Source organism: Equus przewalskii, chromosome 6 (genome assembly GCF_037783145.1).
Source record: "Equus przewalskii isolate Varuska chromosome 6, EquPr2, whole genome shotgun sequence".
Taxonomy (NCBI): domain Eukaryota; kingdom Metazoa; phylum Chordata; class Mammalia; order Perissodactyla; family Equidae; genus Equus; species Equus przewalskii.
The window spans coordinates 17470679-17498065 of NC_091836.1; the positions used below are offsets into that span (position 1 = coordinate 17470679).

Sequence of the window (27387 nt, forward strand, 5' to 3'; positions counted from 1 at the left end):
CAAGTAATTAGACTGTGGGTGAGATTATGAGGGTAGATGTGACTAGAAAAATGCCGTTTTCTACATACTTCTACCCTTATTATCCACTGCTAACAGTACACTTAATCCTATCTGTGATGAACTTCATCCTCTAGGTAACTCCTGGTTTTAGTTTTTATGAAAATCTGGGTTTTTCATGTGTCTCCTATGATGTCTGTCTTAACAAATATTTCCTGTCTTGGCTTTTTATCCCATGCCAGTCAAAAGCCAAGAGGTTTGCTGAGGACAATGCTTGGCACAATGTTATAGAAAAGACAATATTTAATAAAATGCATTCTGGTAATAATAGCACTCAACGTATATTCACATTGGAAAAATACTGAGTTTTCATTAATCCTTATCTTTTCCAAGTGAAACAAGTCTAATCTCACTTCAATTTTTCCACATTCTTAAAATTTGGAGGTCAAATAAGAACATCTCTGTTTCATATAAAAAAGCGATGCATCGAAAGTTATGAATTCATGAAACTGTGAAGTCTAAACCTGGCCCTGGAGTCTGTCTCAGTTTCACCTCCATTTATAAAACATTTTGTTGTCAGTAATGGTGACTCAGTGTTATAACACACCCCAGAGCTGGCTAACATTAAGACAACTAAATCAGTCTTCCTCAATTCGGCCAAGTTGAAAAGTACTGCTATACAGGAACATTTTTCTTTCAATCCAGCAAGAATAAACCTAATAAAGGAACAGAAATGTAAGTTTTACTTTAGACTACCATCTCTACCCAAGATGTCTAATAGGTTTCTTCCAATCGCTCCTTTATCTTAAATATCAACTTTATTTACAAAGCTCCATGTTTTCTGTAACACAAAGGTACATCCACTTTATATGCCATGTTTGAGCAACACATAATACAGAACTCTTGTCAACATCACAGCATCAACTGCCAACTAAATATTTATGCTTATTTTGGTAGAAACTGTTCCAATGTGCTATGGCATTAGCAGTGTGGGCACTGACTAACTTGTATATGTTTTCACTAATTCCAAGAAACCTTACTCATTACTGCATATGCTCCACTGGAAAACAGATAGCATCCACCTGTGTTTGGGTTTTCTCCAAGTGAACAGGTTTTCAATAAAATTAGGTTAACACATACGAGTTTGGATTCTTCTGGCGAAGCTGTAAAATCCAAAGTGGTGAGAGGACCCCCCTCTTACCTGGACGCTGGTTAGGGTCGTGTACTGGTACGCTCTGACAATTAGGTAATTAGCTTCCACATCCGCTAGTCCCAGCAGGATGTACTTCCACCATTTTCTTTTCAAGATGTATAAAAGGTTACCGCTGCCTGGTTGAAAGAAATCTGGGTTAGTCCATGTTACTGGAAAATGATACCATGCACATTAATTTAGAGATTAAAGAGTCAAAGCAAAGGTATACACCGTGTCTTTTGAACGTGGCCCCTCCTGATGTCTGTTACTCATAACCCAAACTCCTGCGACAGCTCAGCAGAGTCGGTTAGATTTTTTCTACTATGAGCCCCAAGCTAAGGTGTCATTGCAGACCAAGTATTCCATGAAAGCACCAGAGAGAGAGTAAGTAGGAGAGAAGTGGTTCAATCCCCTTTCCCATTGTAACCGAAATATAATACCCAGATGTGGGTTTGGATTTTGCCATTCCTGACAAGCCACAGATTAGCCTAGGAAAGAAAATGTTTTCCTAAGAATTCATTGGTTATTTAACCTCCATTCATGGGCTTCTTCAAAGGAAACTCTGCATGTGGTCATTCTTTTGGAAGAGATGTGCTTTTAAGTGAAAATTAAGTTGGTGACAAGCTTGGAAAAAAAATTTAGTGCCACCATTGAAATAACACCTTTTATCCCCCAAATTCTATTTATTCAAGTTAACTGCGATTCCCTTCTTCAGAGAACTAGAATCATAGGAGATACAGAGTTGACGTATATATGAGAAAGCTTTATGGTAAGACAACCTACAAGGAAATAAAGGTAATGAGAATCATAACCAAATAATTATCAATAAAACCCAATTCGCAGGGACATCCTGAATACACAGAGTTAGTCTTCCTCAGTATGAGACAGCAGGGAAGGCACCTGACAACCATCCCTTAGCAGGACCTCACTGATGTGCTGGTGAACCACACGGACTTCCTAAAGGCCAACGCTTACAGAGAAAGGCAAAGTCCTGCCTTATTAACCATGTACCACTTCTATTTCCAATTCCTAAAGCTCTTGCCAAATGTAGTGCTTTCCCCTTAAGATGTTTTCCCCGCTCCCACAACTGGTTTCTATTTTCTTTCAAAAATAAGTTATTTATTGAGGCCCGAGGCACAGGGGGTGGGGTGTAAGACTCTCGCCCATGTTCACGCAGCTATAAATAGGACTATTCCACTACTACTTTGTGGATGAATAAACAGGAGGCCAGTTTACACTGACTTCAGCTGAGGGGCTACTCCCCAGGAGTCTGCTTATATCTGCAGGCCCTGATGAAGGAAAAATTCTGAGCCTGCATGACTGAACACCGGGCTGTGGAAATGGGGGTCAAGGGGAAGCCGGCCAGTGGGGTGGGCATCAGCCACCAGCTCTGGGGCTCCTGCCCACCCCCCCACCGCCCCCATCTCCTCAGGTTCCAGCTTCAGGTCCTTTAAACCCACCGGGGGCAGAGGCTTTCAAATTGGCTGGCAGCCTGCCCATGGGGTGGGGTGGGGGAGACCGAGCCACCAGGACTCTGGGGACACCCCCACACCCCCTCCACTAGAGCAGCTCTGCTTTGTCCAAGGTTCTGAGGGCACTTTCAACTGGAAAAAAGGTTCTGCAGTCAAAACAACTTTGGGAAAGCAGTCCCTAACAGATAAACATCCTTGTCAAGCAAAGAGGCCTTCTCGAGTCTACCCTAGTGACATTCAGGGGCTTGAATGCAGTGAATTCTGGGATGGGAGTCACAGGAGGGTGAGCATCTCCGATGCCCTCAGCCAAGTCCGATGTCAAAGCCACCCTGACATTCGTGGCCACAGGTCCCTGCTCTGCACACCGGCCCTGGGTGTGCCCCAAGCTGGGGGCTGTTTGTCTCCCGGGACCCAGCCCTGCCTCTGGGCATTTGCCCACATGGTTTCTTGTGCCTGGACTAAAAAGAGGAACTACCTATGGGCTCCTCTCTCTGACAAGCAATGTGTAAGGAGCTTGTCCCTGTTTTCTGTCACCCTCACTACAGACCTGTAAGCTGTCATTACCCTCATCTTAGGGAGAGGAAACTCAGGTTCAGAGAAGAGAAATGACTCACCTGAGCATTCATACCCCGATTGGTCTGACTCCAAAATATTCTTCCCACCGTACACTCACCTATCACCTCCCACACCCCTGCTTCTCTCCCTCCTCACCTTTATCCAAACCCTGCCCACACTCAGGGCCCGGCTGGCTCTGCTAGTGCACCTCCCTCTCTCTCGCCAGCCCCACCTTTGTAAATGCCATCTCCTCCCCTCCGAACACATTGCCCTCCTCCCACACCCCCTTCACGTTGCTGACTCCACACTGCTTGGGCATCACCTCTTCTGGGAAGCCCTCCCTGGATGCCTGGCCAGGTCAGGAGCCTCCTCTGGGTCCCTCGTCTGAGTTTCCCCCATCACAGATCCAATTGCTCTATCCCGTGGGCATTTGACTTTCTGCATCCTAAGGACACCATAACTTCTTCGGGGCAGGGTCCAGGTCCAACTGTGCTCACCACTACATCTTGTGCTGCCCAGCATGGTGCAAGGCACACCGTAGGTGCTCAATAAACACCTACTGAATGAAAAAAATAATAATAAGTTATTTATCCCGACACATAGGAAGGTAGCTAGTGAGAAATGATAATTCTACAATGAATCTATAACAACGTAACCAGCCAGTGATCAAGACGTGAACTCCTTGCCGATTCCTTGTCTTTGTTTCTCTCACAACAGACTTGATCTGTGTGCAATCAACGTTCCATTTAGCATTCTCCACTTAGCTGGAAATATATATGTTGGAGAGTGAAGTTCTTGACTCTTTTAGTGTTTTTAATATTGTCTCTTAATTTTATCATCCACAGGGAATAAAAATAAAACTTCACTTGCAATGGCACTTATATTTTTTTTTGACAGCTACTGTTACAGTTTGATGCTGTTTATTTTAACCAACAATTTCAGAGAGTTATGCATAATTCTCTAGTCACTATTTTCATAGAATTCAGAGGTGTCATACTTTTCTAATAACTTTAATAAAAATAGCAATAGTTTCCTGTTCTTGGTTTTGCCTCCTTTTATTTTTTAAGTGTCTAGAAGCCAAAAGTTTTTATGAAGATAATGTGTTGAAAAGGTAATTCTCCCATTTGACCTACCTGATTGAAATGTGAGCATCACTGTGTAAACTAGAAAAAGCAGGCAATAGTTGATAAAGCTCTGAAGCATGGGGGTGTTCACTTTGTATTTTTCTGCCAAATACTGGCTGGTGATGGCTGTCCCACATATGCACAAGGACAAGAGCTGACCCAGGGCAATTGTCTTCAAAATATTCCTAGAAAATAAAGGAGGAAATCAGAATAACTTGCAAGTAAGTTACACCTTTGACACACACCACACACACACACTTTAATGCTAAACAAAAAGGGAAACGCTAATTATTCCAGGTGGTTCTTTGTTTCATTTTATTGCTTACTGCATATGCACAAAAATTAAAGTGTTTGGGGGTGGGGGGAGGAGAAAAGGGGTAAGGGCACAGGTGTATGGTGACCAATGGCAACTAGACTTTTGGTGGTGAACATGATGTAGTCTATGCAGAAGTTGAAATATAACGATGTACCCCTGAAATTTATATAATGTTATAAACTAATGTGGCCTCAATTTAAAAAAATAAAAATTAAGGGGCCGGCCCTGTGGCCAAGTGGTTAAGTTCGAGAGCTCGGCTTCGGTGGCCCAGGGTTTTGCCAGTTCGCATCCTGGGAGCACCACTCATCCGGCCATGCTGAGGCGGCGTCCCACATGCCACAATTAGAAGGACCCACAACTAAAATATACAACTATTTACTGGGGGAATTTGGGGAGAAAAAGGAAAAATAAATAAATAAAATCTTTAAAAAAAAAAGGGGGGGGACAGCCTGGAGGCGCAGTGGTTAAGTTCTCATGTTCTAATTTGGTGGCCCAGGGTTGCTAGTTCAGATCTGGGGTGCAGACCTAGGCAATGCTTGTCGAGCCATGCTGTGGCAGGTGTCCCACATATAAAGTAGAGGAAGATGGGCATGGATGTTAGCTCAGGGCCAGTCTTCCTCAGCAAAAACAGGAGGATTGGTAGCAGATGTTAGCTCAGGGCTAATCTTCCTCAAAAAAAAAATTAAATGGACGTTTGTGGAAAAAGTGGTGAATTTCAAGTAAGGTCTGTAGTTCAGTTAAAAAGCACTGCACCACTATTAGTCTCCTGGTTTTGATCCCTGCACTACGGTCCTGCAAGATGTTCACATTAGGAGAAGCTGGGTGAAGGCTACACGGGAACTCTACTATCTTTGCAACTTTTCTGTAACTCTAACTTTAAAATAAAACCTACAAAAAGAAAAAGAGTAAAGTGTTGGATTTTGAGAGACTACATTGTTGTTCTTTTACATTTCTGATTTCCCTTCAGTACCACAAAAATACATATTCCCCCATTTCATTGGCCATCCATTTAGAGATCATTTTGATTACTTAGCTATGTCTTAGACTATTTAAAGTGTGTGTGATTTTTAAAAACTTAGCTTTAACTCTAGTTTTAAAGTCTTCCTATTCATTAAATGTTTAACATTTGTCGTCCTTTCACTCTCCCAGAGACTTGATTTCTTCGATCAGAAGCAGTGGCTTTCAATTTTACCTGCGTGTTAGAATCACCGGGCTTTAAAAACGCCTGCATCGAGGCTGAACCTAAGACCAACTACATCCTCATCTCTACGGGTGGGTCGCAGACATCGGTGACGGTCAAAGTTCCCCGGGTGCCTCCAACGTGCAGCCAAGACTATGAATCACTGCTCCAGGGGCAAGAACTTCGGATGCATAGAAGAAAAGACCCAGACCCTACCCTTTGGCTTTTGAAGAGAGAGGCATCTTAATAACCAACTACAAAACCACAGACAGCAAACTACAAAACAACAGTCTTAGAACAGTGGTGCACGCAGACAGCTGAGAGAACACACAGGTGCTACTGGTTAATTCTGAGTGAGGCAGGGGAAAAATTGGGAAAGGATTCACAGCAGAGGTGATTTTTCAGTTAGGTTTGTAAGTATATAAAGGATTTCTAGAGAAAGAACTGGGGAGGAGGGAATCCAAGAAGAAGTAACTATAGTACCAAAATGCACGGAGGCACAAACATGCGGGGGTGGGTTCAAGAAATATCAAGCGGCCCAGTGTGCCTGGGGCATAAGGGCAGCTGCAGAGAGTGGTGGACAAGAGGCTTGGAAAAGTAAGCAGAGGTCAGACTGTAAAAAGGTCTGAATGGCACACTGAGAAGTTGGGCCTTTGTGCCATTGACAGCTGGGAGCCACGAAGGTTTCTGAACAGAGGGTTTTATGAAAGCAGCACTGGTGGCTGTGAGAAGGAGGATTGATGAGAAAGGAAACTAGGCAGAGAAGCCAGGTAGAAGGCTAATATAATGCTGCAGGCAAAAGTGAGATCTGAGCTAAAGCCACGTCAGTGTGACTGGGAAGTAGAGAACAATATGAAAGACGCCACAGACGTAGAATGTACAGGACCTCGTGACCCATTAAACCTCAGGAGGAGGTAATGAAAATGATCTCTGGGTCTAGACTAGATGACTGGACGGATATGAGGCTGCTGACCAGGACAGGGAATACAGGATGAGAAGCAAGTTTGGGGGAGAGAAGGGCAGTGAGTTCAATCTGAGAGCAGTAGAAATTGAGAGGGCTGGAACATCTAAGAAAAAATAATAAGAGGTTTGTGACAGGTCGACTCTAAGTTGGCCCCCAGTGAATCACTGCTTCCTGGTATTTTTGCTCCATGTAATCTCCTCCCCTTGAGTGTAGGTTGGATCTATGACTTGATGCTAACCATTAAAATACAATAAAAGTGATGAGATGTCATTTCCAGGAACATATTACATAAAGTTATAACTTCTATCTTGCTAACCAACTCTACTGATTCTCTTCCTTGCTGGTTCTCATGAAACAAGCTGCCCTAGAGAGAGGTCCACATCACAAAGAACTGGGGGTGGCCTGTGGCCAACAACCAGCAAGGAACTGAGGCTCTTAGCCCAACAGTCCACAAGGAAATGAATCCTGCTGACATCAACATCAGCTTGGGGCCAGCCCAGTGCCATGGTGGTTAAGCTCACGTGTTCTGCTTCAGCACCCCACGGTTTGCAGATTCAGATCCCGAGCGTAGACCTATACACCACTCATCAAGCCATGTTGTGGCAGCATCCCACATACAAAATGGAGGAAGGCTGGTGCAGATGTTAGCTCAGGGCCAATCTTCCTCACCAAAAAACAAAAAAATCACAGCTTGGAAGCAGATTGCTTCCCAGTCAAGGCTTCAGATGAGACTCCAGCCCTGGCTGACACCATGACTGCAGCCTTGTGAGAGACCCTGAAGGAGAGGGCAGAGCAAAGCCATGCCCAGATGCCTGATCCATAAAAACTGTGAGATAATAAATGTCTGTTGTTTTAAGCCACTAAGCTTGTGGTAATCTGCTTTATGACAATAGATAACAGATACAAAGTTGAAACTCCAGACATTAGAAAGTTAAACCATATCTGTTTTGCTCTCCACTACATATCCAGTGCCTGGCACTTTGTTCTTACTCAATAAATATTTATTGAATGAGTGTAAATGGATAAAGAAATTATCATATATGCCCAAATATATGGTAACCCCAAATATAAGACACTTCCCCACTTTCCCAATGAAACGCAATAATCAGAGAAAGACAAGAAAGTACGATAGTGCCACGACACAGAAGCTGAGAGTGGCAAAACATTTTAAAAAAGGAAAAGATCATCAACACTACAATGTCAAAACCTAGAGAGAGAAGAGGTGGCGTTATGGCTGAAGAAACACAGTTGGATTGTCAAGCTGGAAGGTGCTAGATACCTTTGAAGGAAAGCTTTTTGTTAGCGGTAATGTCCAAAGTCAGATTCCAGGAAGCTGAGTGAGTAGAACATGAACAAGTGAAGGCACCAAACACAAATAGCTCTTTTAAAAAAATAATGAAAAGGAGAAGAGAGATGGGGAAAGAGTTTAGAACAAGCAGCAGAGTGGAGGACAAGGTTTTTTTTAATTATCTTGTTAAAGGATCAAGGAAACTTAAACACGTTCGGGAGATGAGCAGAAGGCAATGTGAGTGAAAACTTGAAGACTGACAAAAAGAGAATTAAAAACAGATGATGAAGACAGACAGTTCCTAGAAGGGTCAGGGACCAGGATTGAGAACATTGCAATCTGTATTTCAAATGTTCTCTGTGTAAAGACTCCTCCCAGAGTTGCTCTAAACAAAGGAGAAAACACCAAAACAGCAGAAGACACAGAATATCTGTTCTAAGAGTTTACAATGTATTCTCTCCTCCGGAATATTTGTTTCAGTAATTTGCAACTAACCTCAAACAATCCTAGCACAAGAGCAGAAAAAGAAACGGGAAGTTTGCTGAGTGAGACAACCCTTAATACACTTTATTTTTTTAATTTTTTTTTTTTTTGTATTTTTTTCAAGGAAGATTAGCCCTGAGCTAACGTGCCAATCCTCCTCTTTTTTCTGAGGAAGCCTGGCCCTGAGCTAACATCTGTGCCCATCTTCCTCTACTTTATATGTGGGACGCCTACCACAGCATGGCTTGCCGCGCGGTGCCATGTCCGCACCTGGGATCCGAACCAGTGAACCTCAGGCCGCCAAAGCGGAACGTGTGCACTTAACCGCTGCGCCACCAGGCCAGCTCCGCTTAATACACTTGTACAGCATCTACCACTCCCTACCATAGTGCCAGGCTATGAAGATACAAAACTGAATACACAGTCTCCGTGCCACAGAGGCTCAGGGACTACTGGGGAGAAACAGTCATGTAAACTAGTAATTAGGGCACAGCCAGACAAGTGCAAAAATGGGCTAGTTTAAAAAAACTTCAAGACTTCACTAGTCAGTCACAGTAAGGAAAGGCATTCCAAGCAGAAGGAATAGCATATACCAAGGCACAGAACCCTAAAACAATATGGCACATTCAGGGGTTTCAAGTCGGTTGGTGTAGCTGCTTCTCAGAGCGTAGGAGAGAAAAATGGCTGCAGATGAAGGTGGAAAAGTCAACAGAAGCCAGATCAAGAAAAGCCTGATACATAATGCTCTAGAGTGGTATTTTATCTTGCTAGTGGTAAGATCACTGAAATCTTCTAACTAGGAGGGAGTAAAGTGATTTGCGAGGCAGGAATTGAGCATTTCTGGGTCCCTAGCTCTGTAATAGTACATATGTCACAGCACATAGCACCAAAACATTACCCTTAATTCCTAACTTGGAAACCATGTTTCTTTAAAAGAAAGTTGGCAGAGACAAAGGAATCTAGAATAACACTGGGTTTTCTGGATCAAATACCTGGAAAGATAGCAACATGGTTAATCACAGTCTCAAAGACAGGAGAAAAAAGCACATTTGGAAAGGCAAATAACTCCATTTTGGACACGCTGGATTTTGCTTAATTGTGAGAAAATCAAGAAGAAAAGGCCAGTAGGCAGTTTGGAGCTGGGAAAAAGGATTGGGTTGGAGAAATAAATTTGGGAATCATAAGCACAAAAGTGGTAATTGAAGTTGGGATACAAATGAGATCACTAAAACATATGTACACCTAAAAACTGAAAAGAAAAGGGGGTGAAAAAGAAACACTCTGGGGAGGAGGGAGTGGGAGGAGGCAAAGGAGTAAAGGGGCACACGGGTACCGTGACGGATGGCAACTGGGCTTTTGGTGGTGAACAGGATGCAGGCTATACAGAGGTCAAATACAAGGAAGTACTCCCGAAATTTACATAATGTTATAAATCAATGCAACCTCAATAAAAAAAAAAAAAGAAAGAAATACTCTGGGAAACAGGAACATTTAAGGGGCCAGAGGAGGAAAAGGAAGTAGAGATGGGGATGAAAGGGTATGGCCAGAGAGGCAGGGAGAGAACAAGGCAGAAAGAACACTCTGGAAGTAAGAGAAGATGGTGTATCCAAGAGGAGACGCTCTACAGTTTGAACTGAAGCAAATTTCTCCTAATTGCTCTTCCCGCTCCACTCCCGCTCTCCACAAATCCAACCTCTACACTATAGCCGGAGTCAACGTTCAGAAGCTGATCCAGTGGGATCGTTCCTATGTCTAAAATCTTTCAGTGGTTCCCCTTTGCCCTTAGATGAAAGCCAAACTTTAAAAATGCCTACACGCCAACCTACCATCTGACCTCTGACCAGCTCTCCAGCCTCATCTTGGACTACTCTCTCAGAGCTTTAATTTTTAATTTAAAAATTTCTTAAAGGATATTTAAAATATAACAAAGTATAATGCATAAACAACCTGTATTCATATATCTATCAGGCAGCTTAAGGAATAAAACACTGGCAATATCAACATATCCCCCTTGTGTTTTCCCCAATCTCTTAGCCCTCCTGAGGTAATACTTTCCAGAGCTTGGTATTTATTATTCCATGCATTTCCATATATTTTAATATTTATATAAGTATTCCTAAGCAATAAATATCATTGTTTTGCTTGTTTTTACATCTCATATAAACAGTTTCATACTGTATGTATACTTTTGCAACTTGCTGTTTTGATCAACACTGTTTGAGAATCATCCACATTGATACATTAGTTCTAGTTCATTCCTTTCCATTACTATACAGTACTCCACTACATGAATATATCACACTTTATTTATCCATACCCTTATTGATATTTAGGTTGTATTCCAAATTTTTTTTTTGCTCTTGTAAACAATGCCTCTACATTCTTACGCATGTCTCCTGATACACATATCTAAGCATTTTTCTGGTTTTTAGCAAACTGGTGCACACGGGTTACTGATGTGCTAAGATAGAATCTCCTCGGCACTCAGGATGGCCTGATGGGGACCACTTAAGGCATCTGCTGGAAGCAGTGAACTCAGAGTACCCTACAAATATAATGACTTTCTATTTGGGTCATGAGGTTTAAAGGAATCATATTTAAGAGTGGAATTATTGGTCATAGGTCACAAGCATCTTCAACTTTACTTGTTTTGCTAGAATGCTCTTCAAGGGGTTCTATTCCCTCACGTAGTTTATTCTGTTACTCTCAAAAGGAAGGAAGTGAAGGAACCTCCACTCTTCAAGGAGGAGGAACAGTATCAGGAACCGGTCAGATCTAAAGACACTTTATTGGGCTAGTGAAGGGGATTTTCACCCAGGTGAGCAAAGGGTTAAGGACTTGCTCCCACAACAGTGTTCTATTCTTCTTTCTAGGGTTGCTCTGTTGTCTCAGGCTGATAAGGGAAACTGGATCTCGAGTTGCTACCTCCTTTCTCTTGTGCCCACTCCTTCCTGAAGGAGGCATGGTTTGCATTAAGTCTGGATTTTAGGCTGCCCTATCCTAGACATAAGAATTCACCACTTAGTCCTACTGGAGGGCACTAGAAGTCTACAAGTGCATGGGGCCAAAGCCAAAGAGTGAAAATTGCTTTCATTTTTGTGTCATTGTCCCCAGTCACATACTGCCCTCAGGAATCATTTGGAGAAGGGCACCTGGCCAAGGAAATGGCTCCAATTTCGTTGTTCAGTTAGTACCATCATAGCACACATTCTCAACATAATCCTCACAACAGCCCTGAGAAAAGTCTTAGCAGACCCCTGTTACAGCTGGGGAAAATGAGACTCAGCATGGTTCCGCAACTCACCCCCAGTCATACAGTTCATAAAAGGCAGAGGAAGTCAGTGCTCTCAGCTATTGAAAGACTACATCAGGAGGTTCAAATTTGCTTCAAGAGAAGAATCTAGGGAAACTTCTCCTCCTCTCTTCCTTGGAAGAAAGTCTCAGAATTGCCCATTTTTTTAAGTTGAAGAGACTGTGGCCCAGAAGATGATACACGAGCAGAGTCAATGCGCAAATTTTCTGACCATTAAACTTCTGCTGTCCCCCTCCAGCACATGGTCTTGGGACAGCAAGTGAGGTCATCCCTCACAGTTGATACCTTCTTATCTTCTGTATCTTTCTTCTCACTCTCCTTTCCCCATGTCCCTCTCTGTAGAGAATGTACCCTCCTTCACTTCTCCATTATGATTTTATAATATAACAGAGCTTATATTAAAAAACCCCTTCTTCAAAGGATCCTTGCTCCTCACCTTCATGTCAGGAAAGGAGTCTAGCCTCATTTCTCTCCTACCAGTATGAAGATTGCTCCCCTGTATGTCAGGAAGGCATTGGATGTCCAAAGTACAGGGCACCAAAAATAATCAAGTGGCTGACAACCTAATCAAATCCAGAACATTTTTCACATCCTATAAAGGACTCAAAAGCAATTATACATTTGAAATAAGTGAGAATAAGAAGTGTGGAAGCACTAAGCCGTGTTCCCAAATTGACAAAATTCCTCTAGTAAGCTCATATTTGCATTCTAAAATAGCACAATTAAGCAAACTGTCCTCCAACTATAAAGTATAACCATCTTCAAAAAAAAAAAATGGAGAGTCACGGATTGAGTATGGAGATTTAAAGTTACAGGAATGCACTTCACTTGGCTCCAAATCATAATGACCTCATCTATAATGGAAAAGCAAGAGAGCAAGAGGAGAGTGAGTGGGTGAGTGAGCAAGAGAGAGAGAGAGGGAAGCTGAAGGGGATGGAAGTTGAATAAAGAGAGAAGGAAGAGAAAAACACAGACTTGTAGAGAGAGTTATCAAAGCCCTCAAAACATTTTTTGTTACTTATGGCTTCACATTTAAGTATTTGCATTTCACCACAAGGTCCTAGTTTGTATGCATTCTGAACTGAACACAGGGACTCTCTACACCGTAACAAAACCTGTTTCTTTCTAAGGGAAGCTGCCAGACGCAACGTGCATCTAACCGTGGGATATATCCTGTCACGGTTTTTCAAACGGAATCTCCACTGAAGTGAACTTCAATGGCAGGATATGGTTCAACTTCAAGACTTGTTTCCCAAGGCAGCTTCACGCTGTGGGAGCCAGGGCATCAGAAAGCCAAGCAAACAAGAGCTATGGATCATTGCGGGTAGGGCTAGGAAACAGGTGGAAGATAAACTGAGTAAGGTCACTTCTGACCACATTACTATTGGGCTACATTGTATGAATTTAAGCACTTAAGGATTGAAAAGATTTTTAAGGCATTTTATTATTCCCCTTATTTCTTCCAGAGAACCTAAGTACACATCTTAACATCCCTCCCATTCCAAAACACATACTCAAGTACATGCTTTCTTGAAATTACATCTTCTTTTATCTATTTATTCAGTCAGTAAGCTCTTGAGTCGTGTATTCACTAAAGTTTGTTGGGCACCTGATGTGTGCCAAGCACAAGGAATTCAGAATTTAAGACCCACATATTTCCCAGTCGCCAGACCCTCTTCTCCCCAGACCAGATCAGGAGCTCATACTGTGTGCCCTGAAAAAAATACCACATCCCTCTATCCCAGCACCCACCCAGCTTGTGGTTCTCCTTCCCCAATGATGCTACACCCCAAGAGGACAAGGACATTATATCCTCCATGATGAACAGAGTGCCTGGCACATACAAGTGCTTAAAGGATATTTGCCGTTGTTGAACACGGTAAGGAGCTTTCTTTCTAGTGAAGGAGACAGCCCTCCTAACACAGAAGCACAATAAAACGGGAAAGTGTCAAAATCGAGATATGTTTGTAGCCAAGGGGAAGGAAGGGTCAAGACTCTCCAGAGACAGTTCACAGAGGATGAGACACTTGATCACAGACCAGAAAGGTGAACAATTTCCAGGAAGATTCAGGAACAAAGGAAAGGGTATCATGTGTTTCTACCTAATTCAAATACTACATGCATAAAATAAACATTACAGAAAACATACATGCAACACAAGGATGGGAGTGATTCATTTCTTTACTTCTTCATTTGCAACATCGAGTTAGACCAACAGTCCGCTCCTTAGGGTATATTAAAAAAAATCATCAGAGGCTTTAAAAAAAAACACTGACAGCCCAAGCCAGTTGAATCAGACTCTCAGGAGGTGGGGTCCAAATACCAGTCTATTTTAAAAGCCTCCTCGACAAATCTAATACGGAATGAGGATGGCACCACTGAATTATTCTCTCCCTATTATTTGAAGTAAAAAGGAGTTCCAAATGACTGATAAAATGCATTGTTTAAATGCAAACCACACTTTTTTTTTACTTTATGTCTCAATAAATCTGTACTGCTAGGTTGCACATTGTCAGCTAAAGGCAGGATTTACTATCAGAGCTAAAAGACTTCTATAATGCATAGCTTTATTGGGGAGATTTTAAAATCCATCACATCTGCCACCTGTAAATACCTGGTACAGAATAATAACTTCCAGCACTTCCATAAAAATCCTATTATAAATCTGAAAAGAAATATTCATTTAGACCAATTCCTCACATTTAACACACAGGTTATCCAGTGTCTATTACTAGAGCATTTTAAATTATATTGGAAGCAAGCTACAAAAATCAAGAAGTAGTTTTTCTTTACACAGTGAGCAGCAGTCTAGAGGACCTGTTATATTCTTTCCATATCTACATTTCTATGACTCAAAAATTTAGCAATTAGTGTATCGTCTACTTCTAATAAGCATAAGTAGCTAGCAGTTTGGAAAAACCCACATTCTGATGTAATGAAGGCATATTCAAAACTCAAAGTTGCCAAGAAAGCCACATTTCAAAGAAAGAAAAGGCAGTCATATATATTATTACCTTAAAAGGAAGGCAAATTTGCATTTTCTTTTTCCCCATTGGATTATGTCTTACTTAGACTAGGCACTCAGTAAATGTTTATTAAATTAATGAATAAATGCTGCAATTAATTACTGAGATGCCATCATGTTAAAAAGGCAAGGTAGACAAATTTTGTAGATAGGAGATCCTTAGATGTGAACTCAAGGAATGTTATAGTGGAAGGAATATGAGCTCAGGAGTTCGATAAAACTGGGATCTAAATTTAAATTTGAAACATGCAAAATAAGAGAAACAGGAGCAGACAAGTGAAAAACAGTGGTTCGTGTCATTTGTTTTGTTTTGTAAAACGCTGGTGGAGACAGCACCCCAGGTGTAGCCTTCAGGAAAGGAGGAACACAGTGGAAGAAACTCTAGACTTTGAATCAGAGGACCTAACTCCAGCTCTTGTTAGTGTTAAGAAATTGAATAAGTCAGCCTCTCAAAGACTGTTTCTTTTTTTTTTAAATGGGGGTTCAAGGGTTAATTGATGTAACCTATGTAAAAGGACCTACCACTTTAGGTACTCAATGAATTGCATTTTCTTTCTTCCTCTGGCTCACCCAGGCTTTTGGAAACCTCTTGACCAAAGGTGTCCAATAGAACTTTCTGCGATGGAAATGTTGTATCTATGCACCATCCAATACAGCAGCCTCTAGCCATATGTAGCAAGTAAGCACTTGAAACAGGGCTAATGTGAATGAGGAAGTGAATTTTTAATGTTATGTAATTTCAATTTAAATTAAAATAGCCATCTGTGGTTAGAGGTACCATACTGGACAGTGTAGCCATGGCCCAGCATTGTCTAATAAAAGGTACTGCAGTGATAGAAAAGTTTGTCATCCTCATTTCAATAGCCACTTGAAATGTGGCTAGTAGTGTGAACAAGGAACTGAATTTTTCAATTTATTTCACTGTAATTCCTTTTAACTCAGATAGCCACATGTGGCTGGTGGCTACAGGACTGAAGAGCACAGCTCTAGACTAGTGCTTCTCAAACCTTAATACGATATGCATCACCTGAGGACCTTGTTAAATTGCAGGTTCTGGTTCAGGAGGTTTGGAGAGAAGCTGAAGATTCTGCATTTCAAACCTTTCACGTGATGCCTGTGCTGCTGGTCCACGGACCACACTTTGAGTAGCAGTGCTTCCAATTCTGAGGTCTCTCAACTCTAGGAATCCATGAAACTGGCGATGGGAATCCATGGGCTGTTCTGGAGCTGTTTTTTTTTGACACTTCAGAAAGCTTAACAGTAATTCTGACCATTGCTGGTAAGAATGCAAAGTGATACAATCCTAAAGGGGAGGAGGTGGCAATTTCTAGCAGTTTTACTCGTAGGAATCTATCCCAAAGATACTCTGGCAAAAATACAAAAGGCGTATATACAGGCTATTCATTGCAGCACTATTTATAATAGTAAAAGACTAAAGAAAAAACCTGCATGTCTAACAATAGAGGACTAGCCAAATCAACACAAAGGGGTACGGTGCAGCTGTAAAAGCAAGGCCAACGCTCCTGTGCACTGATCTAAAGCAACCGCCAGGATATCTAAAAAAAGAAGCAAATGTGGAAGAATGGGTATGGAATGCTAACATTTACCTATATTTGTTAATATTTTTAAATGGAAAGATAGGACAAAAACTGTTCTTAAAGTCACCTATAGGTCAGGAAAGAGCAAAGTAAAAGATAGATGTCCAAATATACCTTCTTTTATAGATTTGTCTTTGAAGCTATGTAAATATTTTACATAACCATGAAACAAAAATTAAATTTTAAAAAAAGCTGCATCTAAAATAAAAAACAAAACTGAAAATGATGGGGCCAGTCCAATGGCGTAGCGGTTAAGTGCGCACATTCCACTTCTCGGCGGCCCAGGGTTCGCCAGTTCGGATCCCGGGTGCACACATGGCACCACTTGGCAAAAGCCATGCTGTAGTAGGCATCCCACATATAAAGTAGAGGAAGATGGGCATGGCTCTTAGCTCAGGGCCAGTCTTCCGCTGCAAAAAGAGAAGGATTGGCAGCAGTTAGCTCAGGGCTAATCTTCCTCAAAAAAAAAAAAAAAAAAAAACTAAAAGTGAACTTAATGATGTGTTAAGTTGGTGGCAAAACCAAGCAGAGAAGAATTATTTCAAGTAACTTTAAAACACACTAATTTGGCAGTACCCTCCTAATAGAATATACTATAGAAATAAAAAGAGCTGTAAAATATTTTAAACTGTTTGGAAGTGGCGTTGATATTATTTTGAGACTGTGCATGTGTACTGTGGAATAAAGTAAATAAGAAACTATATTGAAGTATAGATTTTTGCTTCAGGAAGAAGGAGATGAAGATGTAAGATTGAAGAGGTTAAGTTAAAAACCCTATAGTTCTGAACTTTATGAAAGTTAGAATTAACTAATCAGGCATTTTATTATTTTTTAATTTATGTTTCCTATCTCTGTCCATTGAAAAGCCCTGAAACAATGACCAACCAACTAATGAGGAATACTCCTAGTGCCTAGAATATGGCAACTAAATGCTACTTCCCACTAAAAAGAACTAGAGCTCCTTGGAAATGGCTGATTTCAGGCCTGGGGCAAGAAAGGTACAAAATAAGCCTGGAACACCTTACCACACCAAATGGCAAGAGAGCTATCAAAGACTAGTGGAGTGAGGACAAAAAGACATTCTGAGCATCCACACGAATGACTGCAATGGATTGAAACACCCCAAATATGTCAGAATTCATAAGTTAATAGCAATACTTAAAATTAAAATAAAATAACACTCATTGGTCATCTTTGGAGGATGCTAGGGAACCAACCCATTACTTTGAAAACTGGTAAATGAAGGGAAAGAAGCAAACATTTATCCCGCCCTTTCTACACAAATTATACCTCAGGGTAATGAGTTGATGACGGGGAGTTTATCTTTGTAGAAATATGTGGATAATAAATAAAAACGGAATGACAGAATATCATTTTACAGCCCCTAATAAAATAATGAATCTAAGCAGTAAACCTCAATAGTTTCTAAAATAAAAGACAGACGAGCAAACCTTATGCTCCTCCTGATGGCAAGGCATAACATCTAAGACACATTCTTGCCAAAAAAAATAGGACCACAGAGTTTTTGACAGGGGTCCATGGAGCATGTGCATGAAAATATTCCAGGGAATCTATGAACTCGGCTGGGGAAAAAAATACATCCTGATTGTCAGTAACATTTAACTGAAGTTTAACATTCCCTTCAATTACGATCACAAGTAAGAAACTGCAGCAGTACTAACAGTACCTAGGACTTGTTGCCAAAGAATTCACAGACATTTTCAAATCATACAACTGTTGCAAAATTTCAAAATATCATTTACATTCATCACTACTTCAAAATCATGGTAGTTAAAGATCAATTGTGAAACCAGCAAACAGTTAGCCATTGATGATTAAAAAGCTAGTAACTAAAGCTTTTTTTCCTTTTTGCAATTACTGATTATAGCTTTAGCTGTTTAACCCACCCATTGTTAACTGTGCTGTTTAGGCAATACGCTACTGACTCCCACTAGGTTCCTATAGATAACATCTCCCTGGAGCCTGGGTCACCATGGTAAGGGGTGTTTTGAGCTGTTTTTCAGGAATTAGAACCCCTTGCCCACTTCAGGCCGGTTGAGACCACCTCGCCCCCCGCTACTCCATAAATATCCCTGATAAATTTTCAGGGAAGCGGATTTGAGACTCATTCTCTCACTTCCTCATTTGGCTGCCTTGTGATTAAAACCCTCTCTCTGCTGGAATCTCATGGTCTTGGTGTTTGGCTTTCCAGGCAGCGGGCAAAAATGAATCTGGTGCAGTAACAACTGGGAAAACTTGTTATTTAATGAGCTTTTTTTTTTCTTGAGGAAGATTAGCCCTGAGCTAACATCTGCTGCCAATCCTCCTCTTTTTGCTGAGGAAGACTGGCCCTGAGCTAACATCTGTGCCCATCTTCCTCTGCTTTATAGGTGGGACGCTTGTCACATCATGACTTGACAAGCAGTGTGTAGGTCCGCACTTGGGATCCAAACCAGAGAACCCTGGGCAAACATGCAAACTTAACCAGTGCACCACCAGGCCAGCCCCTTTAATGTGCATTTTAAAGGAGAAAAGCACATATATTAACATATATTACAATATGTTTTTAATAATTTAATACCTAAATAGTTGCAATTGGTTTCCATTATAATCCTATGTATTTTATTTTATCCATTTAAAAACATTCTGAGAAGAAGATACTGTAAACCCACCAGAAAGATACAATCAGCAAAACCCAGGATGTGGAAAACTCTACATGATGAATGAACTGTTTCTTCAAAAATAAACTGCAAGAAAAAAACAGCAAGAGAAAAAGGAAGCCTCAGAAGGAAGAGATATAGATATAAGAAACCGTTGAAATGTATGGGCCTCATGTACATCTTGATTTGAACAAACGATTTAAAAATTATGTGATAATTGGGGAAATCTGAACATGGACTAGATACGTGATATTAAGGAACCATTGTTAATTTTCAGGTGGCATAATGGTATTATGACCATGTTTTGTAAGTCCTTATCTTTTAGAGATTAATACTAAAATAATTATGCATGAAATTATATGATGCCTGAAATTTGCTTTAAGATAATCCAGGGGAGGTGAAGTGAAGAGGTGTAAATTAAACAAGATGAGTTGATACTTACTGCAACTGGGTGACAGATACATCACAGTACATAATAGACTCCACTTGTATTTAAACTTTCCCATAATAAAAAGGTTTTTTTAAAAACACCTAACAGAAACCCTACATTTACCTCACATATATTTGCTTTCGGCTATAATTACACCATCCAAGTGTGGGAACACTCATTTCCTCCTGTTAATCAGAAGCTTTAGTGTCTAATTAGTTAAAAGAAAGAGAAAATAAATTATTATTTAACCAATGCAATTTAGAGGAGTTTCAAAATCTATCAAAATATATAATTCCTGGCAGAAAAACAATCAAAGAGGTATAATGGAGGAAAACCCTAAAGACGGCTGACCTAATACAAAATGCCTCACACTGTATTCTGCTTAAGACATGTGCTTGGCTCCCCAGGTAGGTTGTAGGCTTCTAAAAGGCAGAAACAATGTCGTAGTCATCTTTGTTTAGCCAGCACGTGAATCAGGATGGGCTGGCTGAATTGCTGCAAAGGTGAAAAAATGCCACCAGAGAGAGGTCTTTCTGAAGGCTCTATTAGTCTATCTGCAGCAGGGGAACTACAATGGACCACAAAAAGAAACCATTCTACATTGTAACTTGGAAATGTGTCAACCCAAATACCACCAGAAAGCATTCAACTTTAAAATGAAAACGTAAAATAAGTTGCAATGCACATTGAAATGAGACAGAGCAATAGCGATCTACTCTGCTGGGCAATATAAATTCTAGAAAAAGGAAAGTTGCCAAGTTATCACAGTTTCTCCAGTCCTCATACAGGAGCAAGAGTCCCCTGATCCATTAACAAGTCAATCTCAACTGCCTGGAAGGCAGATACCAAGAGTAGTAGATACGGTGTCATGAAGTAGGGGGTGGGTCTAGATCCAGCACGGGACTACATCCAGTCACTTTAGTTGAAACTCAGGATGTTTTCAACCAAAGTGAACGTCAACCTCCGGGCCTTCCCAACTCAGCTACTTCCTGGAACTGTTTCATTCTATTCTGACTCTGCAGGAACAAGAGAGAGACTAGAGCCAAAGGCTACTAGTGGAAGGGGAAGTCAATGACTACATTGATTGATGGATCAAATTGCCTGATTGAGCCTTAAAATTCACAGAGAATTTGGGTGGGATTAGAGGACATTTTTTGGTTGTTTTCTTCTTTATCCATTTTGTACACAGCAAGGTAACACTGAAGACTTCTTTTTTTTTTTTTTTTGAGGAAGATTAGCCCTGAGCTAACATCTGCTGCCAATCCTCCTCTTTTTGCTGAGGAAGACTGGCCCTGAGCTAACATCTGTGCCCATCTTCCTCTACTTTATATGTGGGACGCCTACCACAGCATGGCATGCCAAGCGGTGTCACGTCCGCACCCGGGATCCGAACCAGCGAACCCTGGGCCGCCGAGAAGTGGAACCTGTGAACTTAACCACTGCGCCACCGGGCCGGCCCCATGAAGATTTCTGGACTCCTCGTTTTGAGTCCTCATGTTATTGGGGATTCACAGCTCACCTTCCTTCTTTTATTTCTCCCCCAACTCCTTATGCCCTGTGATTCTCTGTTGACAATTCAAGATTTCCAAACTGCTGACTTAAAGCTCCTTGGACTTGCCAATGGGGTATCCATCATCATCAAGTATTATTTATTTATTACACCCATGCTAATGGACCCCATCAGAAGACCTTACTTTATGTTTTTTATAGTGTCTCGCAATTTACAAAAACTATTCTATACCCTATCTTATTTGATTTTTGATCCGTTTAACAATGCTATAGGGTTACAGACAAAAACACTGAGGCTGAGAGAGGTGAATGGGTTGCCTAACTGACGTTGTTCAAAAGCGGCAGAATCAGGTACGAAATACAAACCCACAGCACAAAGTAGAACGCTTCTGCTAGCCCACTAAGTTCCCTCCCACAGGATTCTGTTAAAATAACTTCAAAATAGAGGATCCATTCCTTCTTTTTTTTTCTTCTAACCATATATTTGATGAAAATGGATGAAGCTACAAAAATACAGGTTGGCTGATTCTAATTCCATCTCTGTCTGTTAATTCCTCACCTTTCATCTGAGCAGTGAATATGACTTCAATATTATATTTTATAATAGAGAATGTATCCTATAACTGCAAACTCAGTTATTATAGAATAAATTAGCAACTATAGAATTATAATTATTTGGCATTTTACTTAGACTTTTGTGTGCAAATATATCCTAACATACTCCAAACAGTTTAATAAATACCGTCCACACTACTGAAGTATGCAACCTTCTGCAGTACCTGACAACTTTAATTATCACATTATTATCCCACAGCTACCAATATCAAATCCTCCGGAAAATTACAGTTAAGCAGAAAATCAAAAGGACTTTAGTTGAAGGGACCAGCACTCAATGCCTTGATTGGCTACTGAACCTTAAAACACACACACAGAAGTGTGGAGAGAGAGAGAAGAGCCACTTGAGGTATTTGAAACTAACTGGACCTATGGACCGGACAGAGCACACCTGGAAACCTGCAGCCTTGTCCAGGTTGCTGATCTAGCTCAGGGACAATCAAATCAAGTGTCTGTTTTCAGGTGAAGCAGGAGCCTTTGCAGTAAGTACACCACTCCAGACGTTCTACCTGGGGCCTGCAACGTGGGAATTTTCCTTGCCTGCTTAGCGGCAAGAGTCCAACCTGGAAAGCAACGTCAACAGCCCACAGTGGCCTTTATTACCGTCCTCGTAATCATACCCAGTTCAATTCAGCAAATATTTTTGTAGTACCTAGTAGAATCCTGACACTGTGCCAGGCTCTGGGAATACGGAGAAACAGAGCCCCTGCCTTCATGGAATTCACAATACAGCAGTGAAAAAAAAAAAGCAGTAAAGAAACAATTAGGATGAGACCATGAGACCTAACCTAATCTGAGATTTCACAGAAGGCCTTACTCACGAAGCGATGGTTCATCTGAGACTTGAAGAATGAAGACAAGTTGTTTGGATCAAGTGACGGGGGACAGGAACTGCTGTTCCAGAGGGAACAGTATTGTGAACTCTCAGCACGACTGGAGCCTGGAAATGCAGCTCATCCAAAGGAACTACCAGCTACCAAATGTCTTCCAACCTGTGGTAGAACTTGAAAAGAGGCTGGCGACTCGTGGTTGATTATTTCAAATGATGAGCATGTGCAAAAGGTTGTGGGTTTAGATGAGCTGAGGTTTTCTGGACATTTTACGAATTATTGCTTACATTTTTACCAACATCCAGGTGGTCTTATTTCTTTGTGCTCTAAAGCTATTTTTATTACAACTATCTTTAGATTCTACCACTAAATGCAGTAGGCAGACTAATGGCTCCCCCCAAAAATGCCCATGCCCTAGTCCCCCGGAACCTGTGAATAAGTCTCCTTATATGGTATGATATTGCAATATAATAAGAAATATATATTTTGGTCTTTGCTCCTGGCTAGACCTCCTAAAACCCTTGTAATTTCCTAAGTGATAAAAGTGTAAGGAGCATCTTTTGTTATACTTGGTTCTTGTCGTCAGTTGCTGAAATAGCTCCAGAACGATAAAGGTGAAAGGAGGGTCTTCTGCTATTCATAACAAGCCCCTTTCAAGCACATCCGAGTTTAGGGTAATGAGGTAAAAGTGACCTTCTGGGTGAAGCCCCTAAGGATGGGGGGTTGGTTGCCAAGGGTACCAACCTGTGATTAGAGGGTTGGAACTTTCAGCCCTGGCCCCAGGGAGGGCAGAGGGGCTGGAGGCTGAGTTAATCACTCATGCCTATGAAAACAAAACCAAAAGGATTCAAGTCCTTCCGGGTTAGTGGACACCTTGAGGTGCTGGGAGGGTGGTGCACCTGGAAAGGGCACGGAAGCTCCATGCCCCTTTCCCCATACCTTGCCCTACACATCTCTTCCATCTGACTGGTCCTGAGTTGTATCCCTTTATAATAAACTGATAATCTAATAAGTAAACTGTTTTCCTGAGTTCTGCGAGCCACTCTAGCAAATTCTTAAGCCAGAGGAGGGGGTTGTGGGAACCTCTGATTTATAGTCAATGGATCAGAAGTATAAGGTGACAACCTGGAACTCATGACTGACGTCTGAAATGGGGAGGGGAGGCAGTCCTACAGGACTGAGCACTTAACCCGTGGGGTCTGCACTAACTCCAGGTAGTTAGTGTCACAACTGAATCATAGGACACCCAATTTGTGTCCAGAGAGTTGGAGAACTGGTTGATATGAGAAAAAAAAAACCCACACATTTGTTGCTGGAAGTACTGAGTATAGGAAAATACAGTTTTTTCCTTTTACATAGCAAAAGGGATTTTGCAGATGTGAATAAGGTTAAGTACTTTGAGATGAGGAGATTATCCTGGATTATCCAGGTAGGCCCAATCTAATCAGACGAATCCTTAAAAGGGAGACCCTTTCCCAGCTGTGGTCAGACGGAAATGTCACTAACAGGAGAAGGGTCAAAGAGATGCAACCTTTCCAGCTTTGAAGATGGAGGAAGGGGCCACGAGCCAAGGAATGCAGGTGGCCTCAGAAGCAGGAAAAGGCAAGGAAATCCATTCTCCCCTAGAGCCTGCAGAAAAGAACCCCACCAACACCTTCATTTTAGCCCATGAGACCCGTGTCAGATTTCTGCCCTACAGAACTGTACAATAATAAATGTGTGTGTTTTAAGCCACTAAATTTGTGGTAATTTGTACTGACAGCAATAGAAAACTAACAGACTAAGTCAACAATGCGTGTGATACTTTAAAACAATATTGGAATCATAATGTTATAACCATTTACATTCATCTCAATGAATTGCCTTAGTAACGAGATAATCACATCAAATAAACAGAGTCTATTAAATAACTGCCGACAAAGCTGCTCAGGAGCCATCCTGGATTAAAACACTTTCATCACTTGCCAGGAAGAAAACAAAACCATGCCATCAAGCCAGAAACTCTCCAACTAGTTTTATGCAAACCAACAAAAACAAAAATTATAAAGCCAGTGATTTCTCCTTATATGTTATGTCCTGCATGACTCTTAGATAGCGAAAAGTACAGGAGAAACATATTAATACTCTTTCACCCTCTATACAGTAAAAGGAAAGGAGGCAAGTGCCAGCCACTATACTGAGCTCTTACATATATGAACTTACTGGATTTTCACACAGCCCTAAAATGTAAGTATCCTTTTGCCAAAGTTCAAGTCTTTTAACCAAGCTCATATGGCAAATAAATAGCAGCACTGGATTAAAATCCAAATAAGATTCAAAAGCCTGTGTTCTTTCCATTCTGCCACATTAAGAAAATGAAATAATTATGGGAAGGAAGAGTAGGAAATGTCCCCAGTTCCAGAATGATGACCTTTCAATTCCTACGGCATTTGGGCTGTAACTGTCTTTCCCCTTTTCTACATCCCGCCTGTAGTGTTTTATATGTTTGTTGCATTTGCTTTACTGGATTATAAATGCAGAAACTGTTTCATGGATATTTCTGTCTTCTCTTATACACATATCTGTACAATATCTAATACTGTTACTATAGTTACTATTATTATTGTCACTATTACTATTGTTACTGTTGCTATTACTGCTATTATTAACAGTAGTAATAATCATATCTAACACTTACTGAGTGCACCCTCTGTCCCAAGCACTGTTCTAATAATTTCACAATTTCATAGTCCTAATTCATTTAATCCTCCCAAGAATTTTATGAGGTAGGCACTATTATCATTGCTATTTATAGATAAAGAAACTGAGGCACAGAGATGTTAAACAACTTGTGCTATATCACACAGCTAGCAAATGGTAGAACCTGGAGAATGCCCCAAGCAGCGTGGCTCGTAACCACTGTTATATTGGAAGTACACTACTGGCATCTATTAGGAACCCAAAAAACCCCTCTTCTTACTCTAAAAAAAGTGAGGTGACGGGGCCGGCCTGGTGGTACAGTGGTTAAGTTCACATATTCTGCTTCTTGGCGGCCCAGGGTTGCCAATTCGGATCCTGGGTGCGGACATGGCACTGCTTAGCAAAAGCCATGCTGTGGTAGGCGTCCCACATATAAAGTAGAGGAAGATGGGCATGGATGTCAGTTCAGGGCCAGGCTTCCTCAGCAAAAAAGAGGAGGACTGGCAGTAGTTAGCTCAGGGCTAATCTTCCTCAAAAAAAAAAAAAAACCATATAATAGTGGGGATTATGATACCAAGCAGAGAGAACAATTGATCTCTAACAAGTCATCCAGCATCTCTAACAATAGGCACTGACTGATTAACACGACCCCTTTAATTATATATTCTACAATTATTTTAATAAGGGTTTTGTTTTTTTTTTTTTTTGAGGAAGATTAGCCCTGAGCTAACTGCTGCCAATCCTCCTCTTGTTGCTGAGGAAGACTGGCCCTGAGCTAACATCCATGCCCATCTTCCTCTACTTTATATGTGGGACACCTACCACAGCATGGCGGGCCAAATGGTGCCATGTCCACACCTGGGATCAGAACCTGCGAACCCCGGGCCTCCAGAAAGTGCGCACTTAACTGCTGCGCCACCAGGCCGGCCCCAGGGGTGTTTTAATGAAAATGAGAGGATATGAAATCTATTTATGATATCCTCCCTCTGTCTTCCAGTCTTTGATGGGCTGAAATGAGAAAGTGTGAGACACGTTTTCAAATCACCAATCTGGACAGGAGTCAGAGGAACTCGAGTACTACAGCCGAGACGGGAGGAGGGGGTAGCATAAAGTTTGGGCAAAATCTGAGGACTCGGCGTCTCCCTCCGGAATCCTCCGTCCTCCTAGACTCCTCTGTGAGAACGCGGAGAGGGGCGCCAAAGGCCAGGAACAGGAGCTCCCGGAGGGCCGACAAGGGGTCGCAGGGATGGGGAAGGGGCGACTGGGAAGGACAGGATTAGTACTGAGTACCGAGTGCACTGCCGCTTCAAGAGTCTGGATGAGACGCTTGACGACCCTGTGACAGACATACACCCTCTCTCTACCCTCCTCCGTCTGGCACAGGCACTGAAGAGAACAGTATAACCCTGTTCTCAACAGGCAGCCAAGAAGCCACAGCCCATAAATTTTTAAATTCCTAATACTGCTTCCCACTGAGGCAGAATAGAAAGTTTGGAAGGACTATTTTTTTTTAACTATTGTAAAATCTAAATACGACTCCCTGTGAACCATCAAAACAAAAATAGTTTTCAAAACTTGAGGGTTTTGTTTGTTTTTTGTTTTGTGTGATCTGAACTGTAAAATGTAATCCTCAGAAGACAGAACAGAAGAATGAAAGAATAGAAGAATGAAACCAACAGGGACAGCAAAGCACAAATAAAGAGACAGGCAGGGAATCCCGGTGTGGTTTGGGTTCCTGGCTGCAGCTGCTCCTCTCGTCTCTCTGTGGTTTGGCACTTTAGCTTTCTTCGAATTCTGTAAAGTAATAAATCCTCTTTTTTCACCTATGCCAGTGGTGAGCTGGATTTCTGCTAACAACCAAACTAATACACTCATCAAACACCAACCAGGCACCAGGAGAAAAGAGGAATATACGCCTGATCTAGAAAGTTCCTAGAGACTTGGCCTGTGACAGAAACGCCAGGCGTAAGGGAGATTTCCTGTGAGTCATGTTAGCCCCGCCAGCCTTTCAACAGTTCTCCGGCCTCAAACCAGAAAAACTCCCTCCCCTCCTGAATCAGCTTTGACTGCTCCTAATTTCATCCAGCCGACTCTTGACTACTCTCACACGTTTCAAATGAACTGCCATCCAGCAGGAGAAGTAAATGAGCATTAGTG

General features: G+C 41.5%; 1 protein-coding gene across 4 annotated transcripts in view; it reads right to left on the bottom strand.

The window, feature by feature from the left end:
* Window positions 1–27387, bottom strand: part of SLC35F2 (solute carrier family 35 member F2) — a 49868-nt gene that overhangs the window by 12421 nt on the left and 10060 nt on the right. For 3 of the 4 annotated variants that reach the window (XM_070624827.1, XM_070624826.1, XM_070624824.1), the window contains exons 2-3: window positions 4350–4525; window positions 1199–1326 (exon numbers count right to left, since the gene is read on the bottom strand). In XM_070624827.1, coding sequence (XP_070480928.1) covers window positions 1199–1326; window positions 4350–4525 — 304 coding nt within the window. Of the gene's footprint in view, window positions 1–1198; window positions 1327–4349; window positions 4526–16621; window positions 16918–27387 lie in introns of those variants that run through there. The other variant, XM_070624825.1, reaches the window with a different exon arrangement.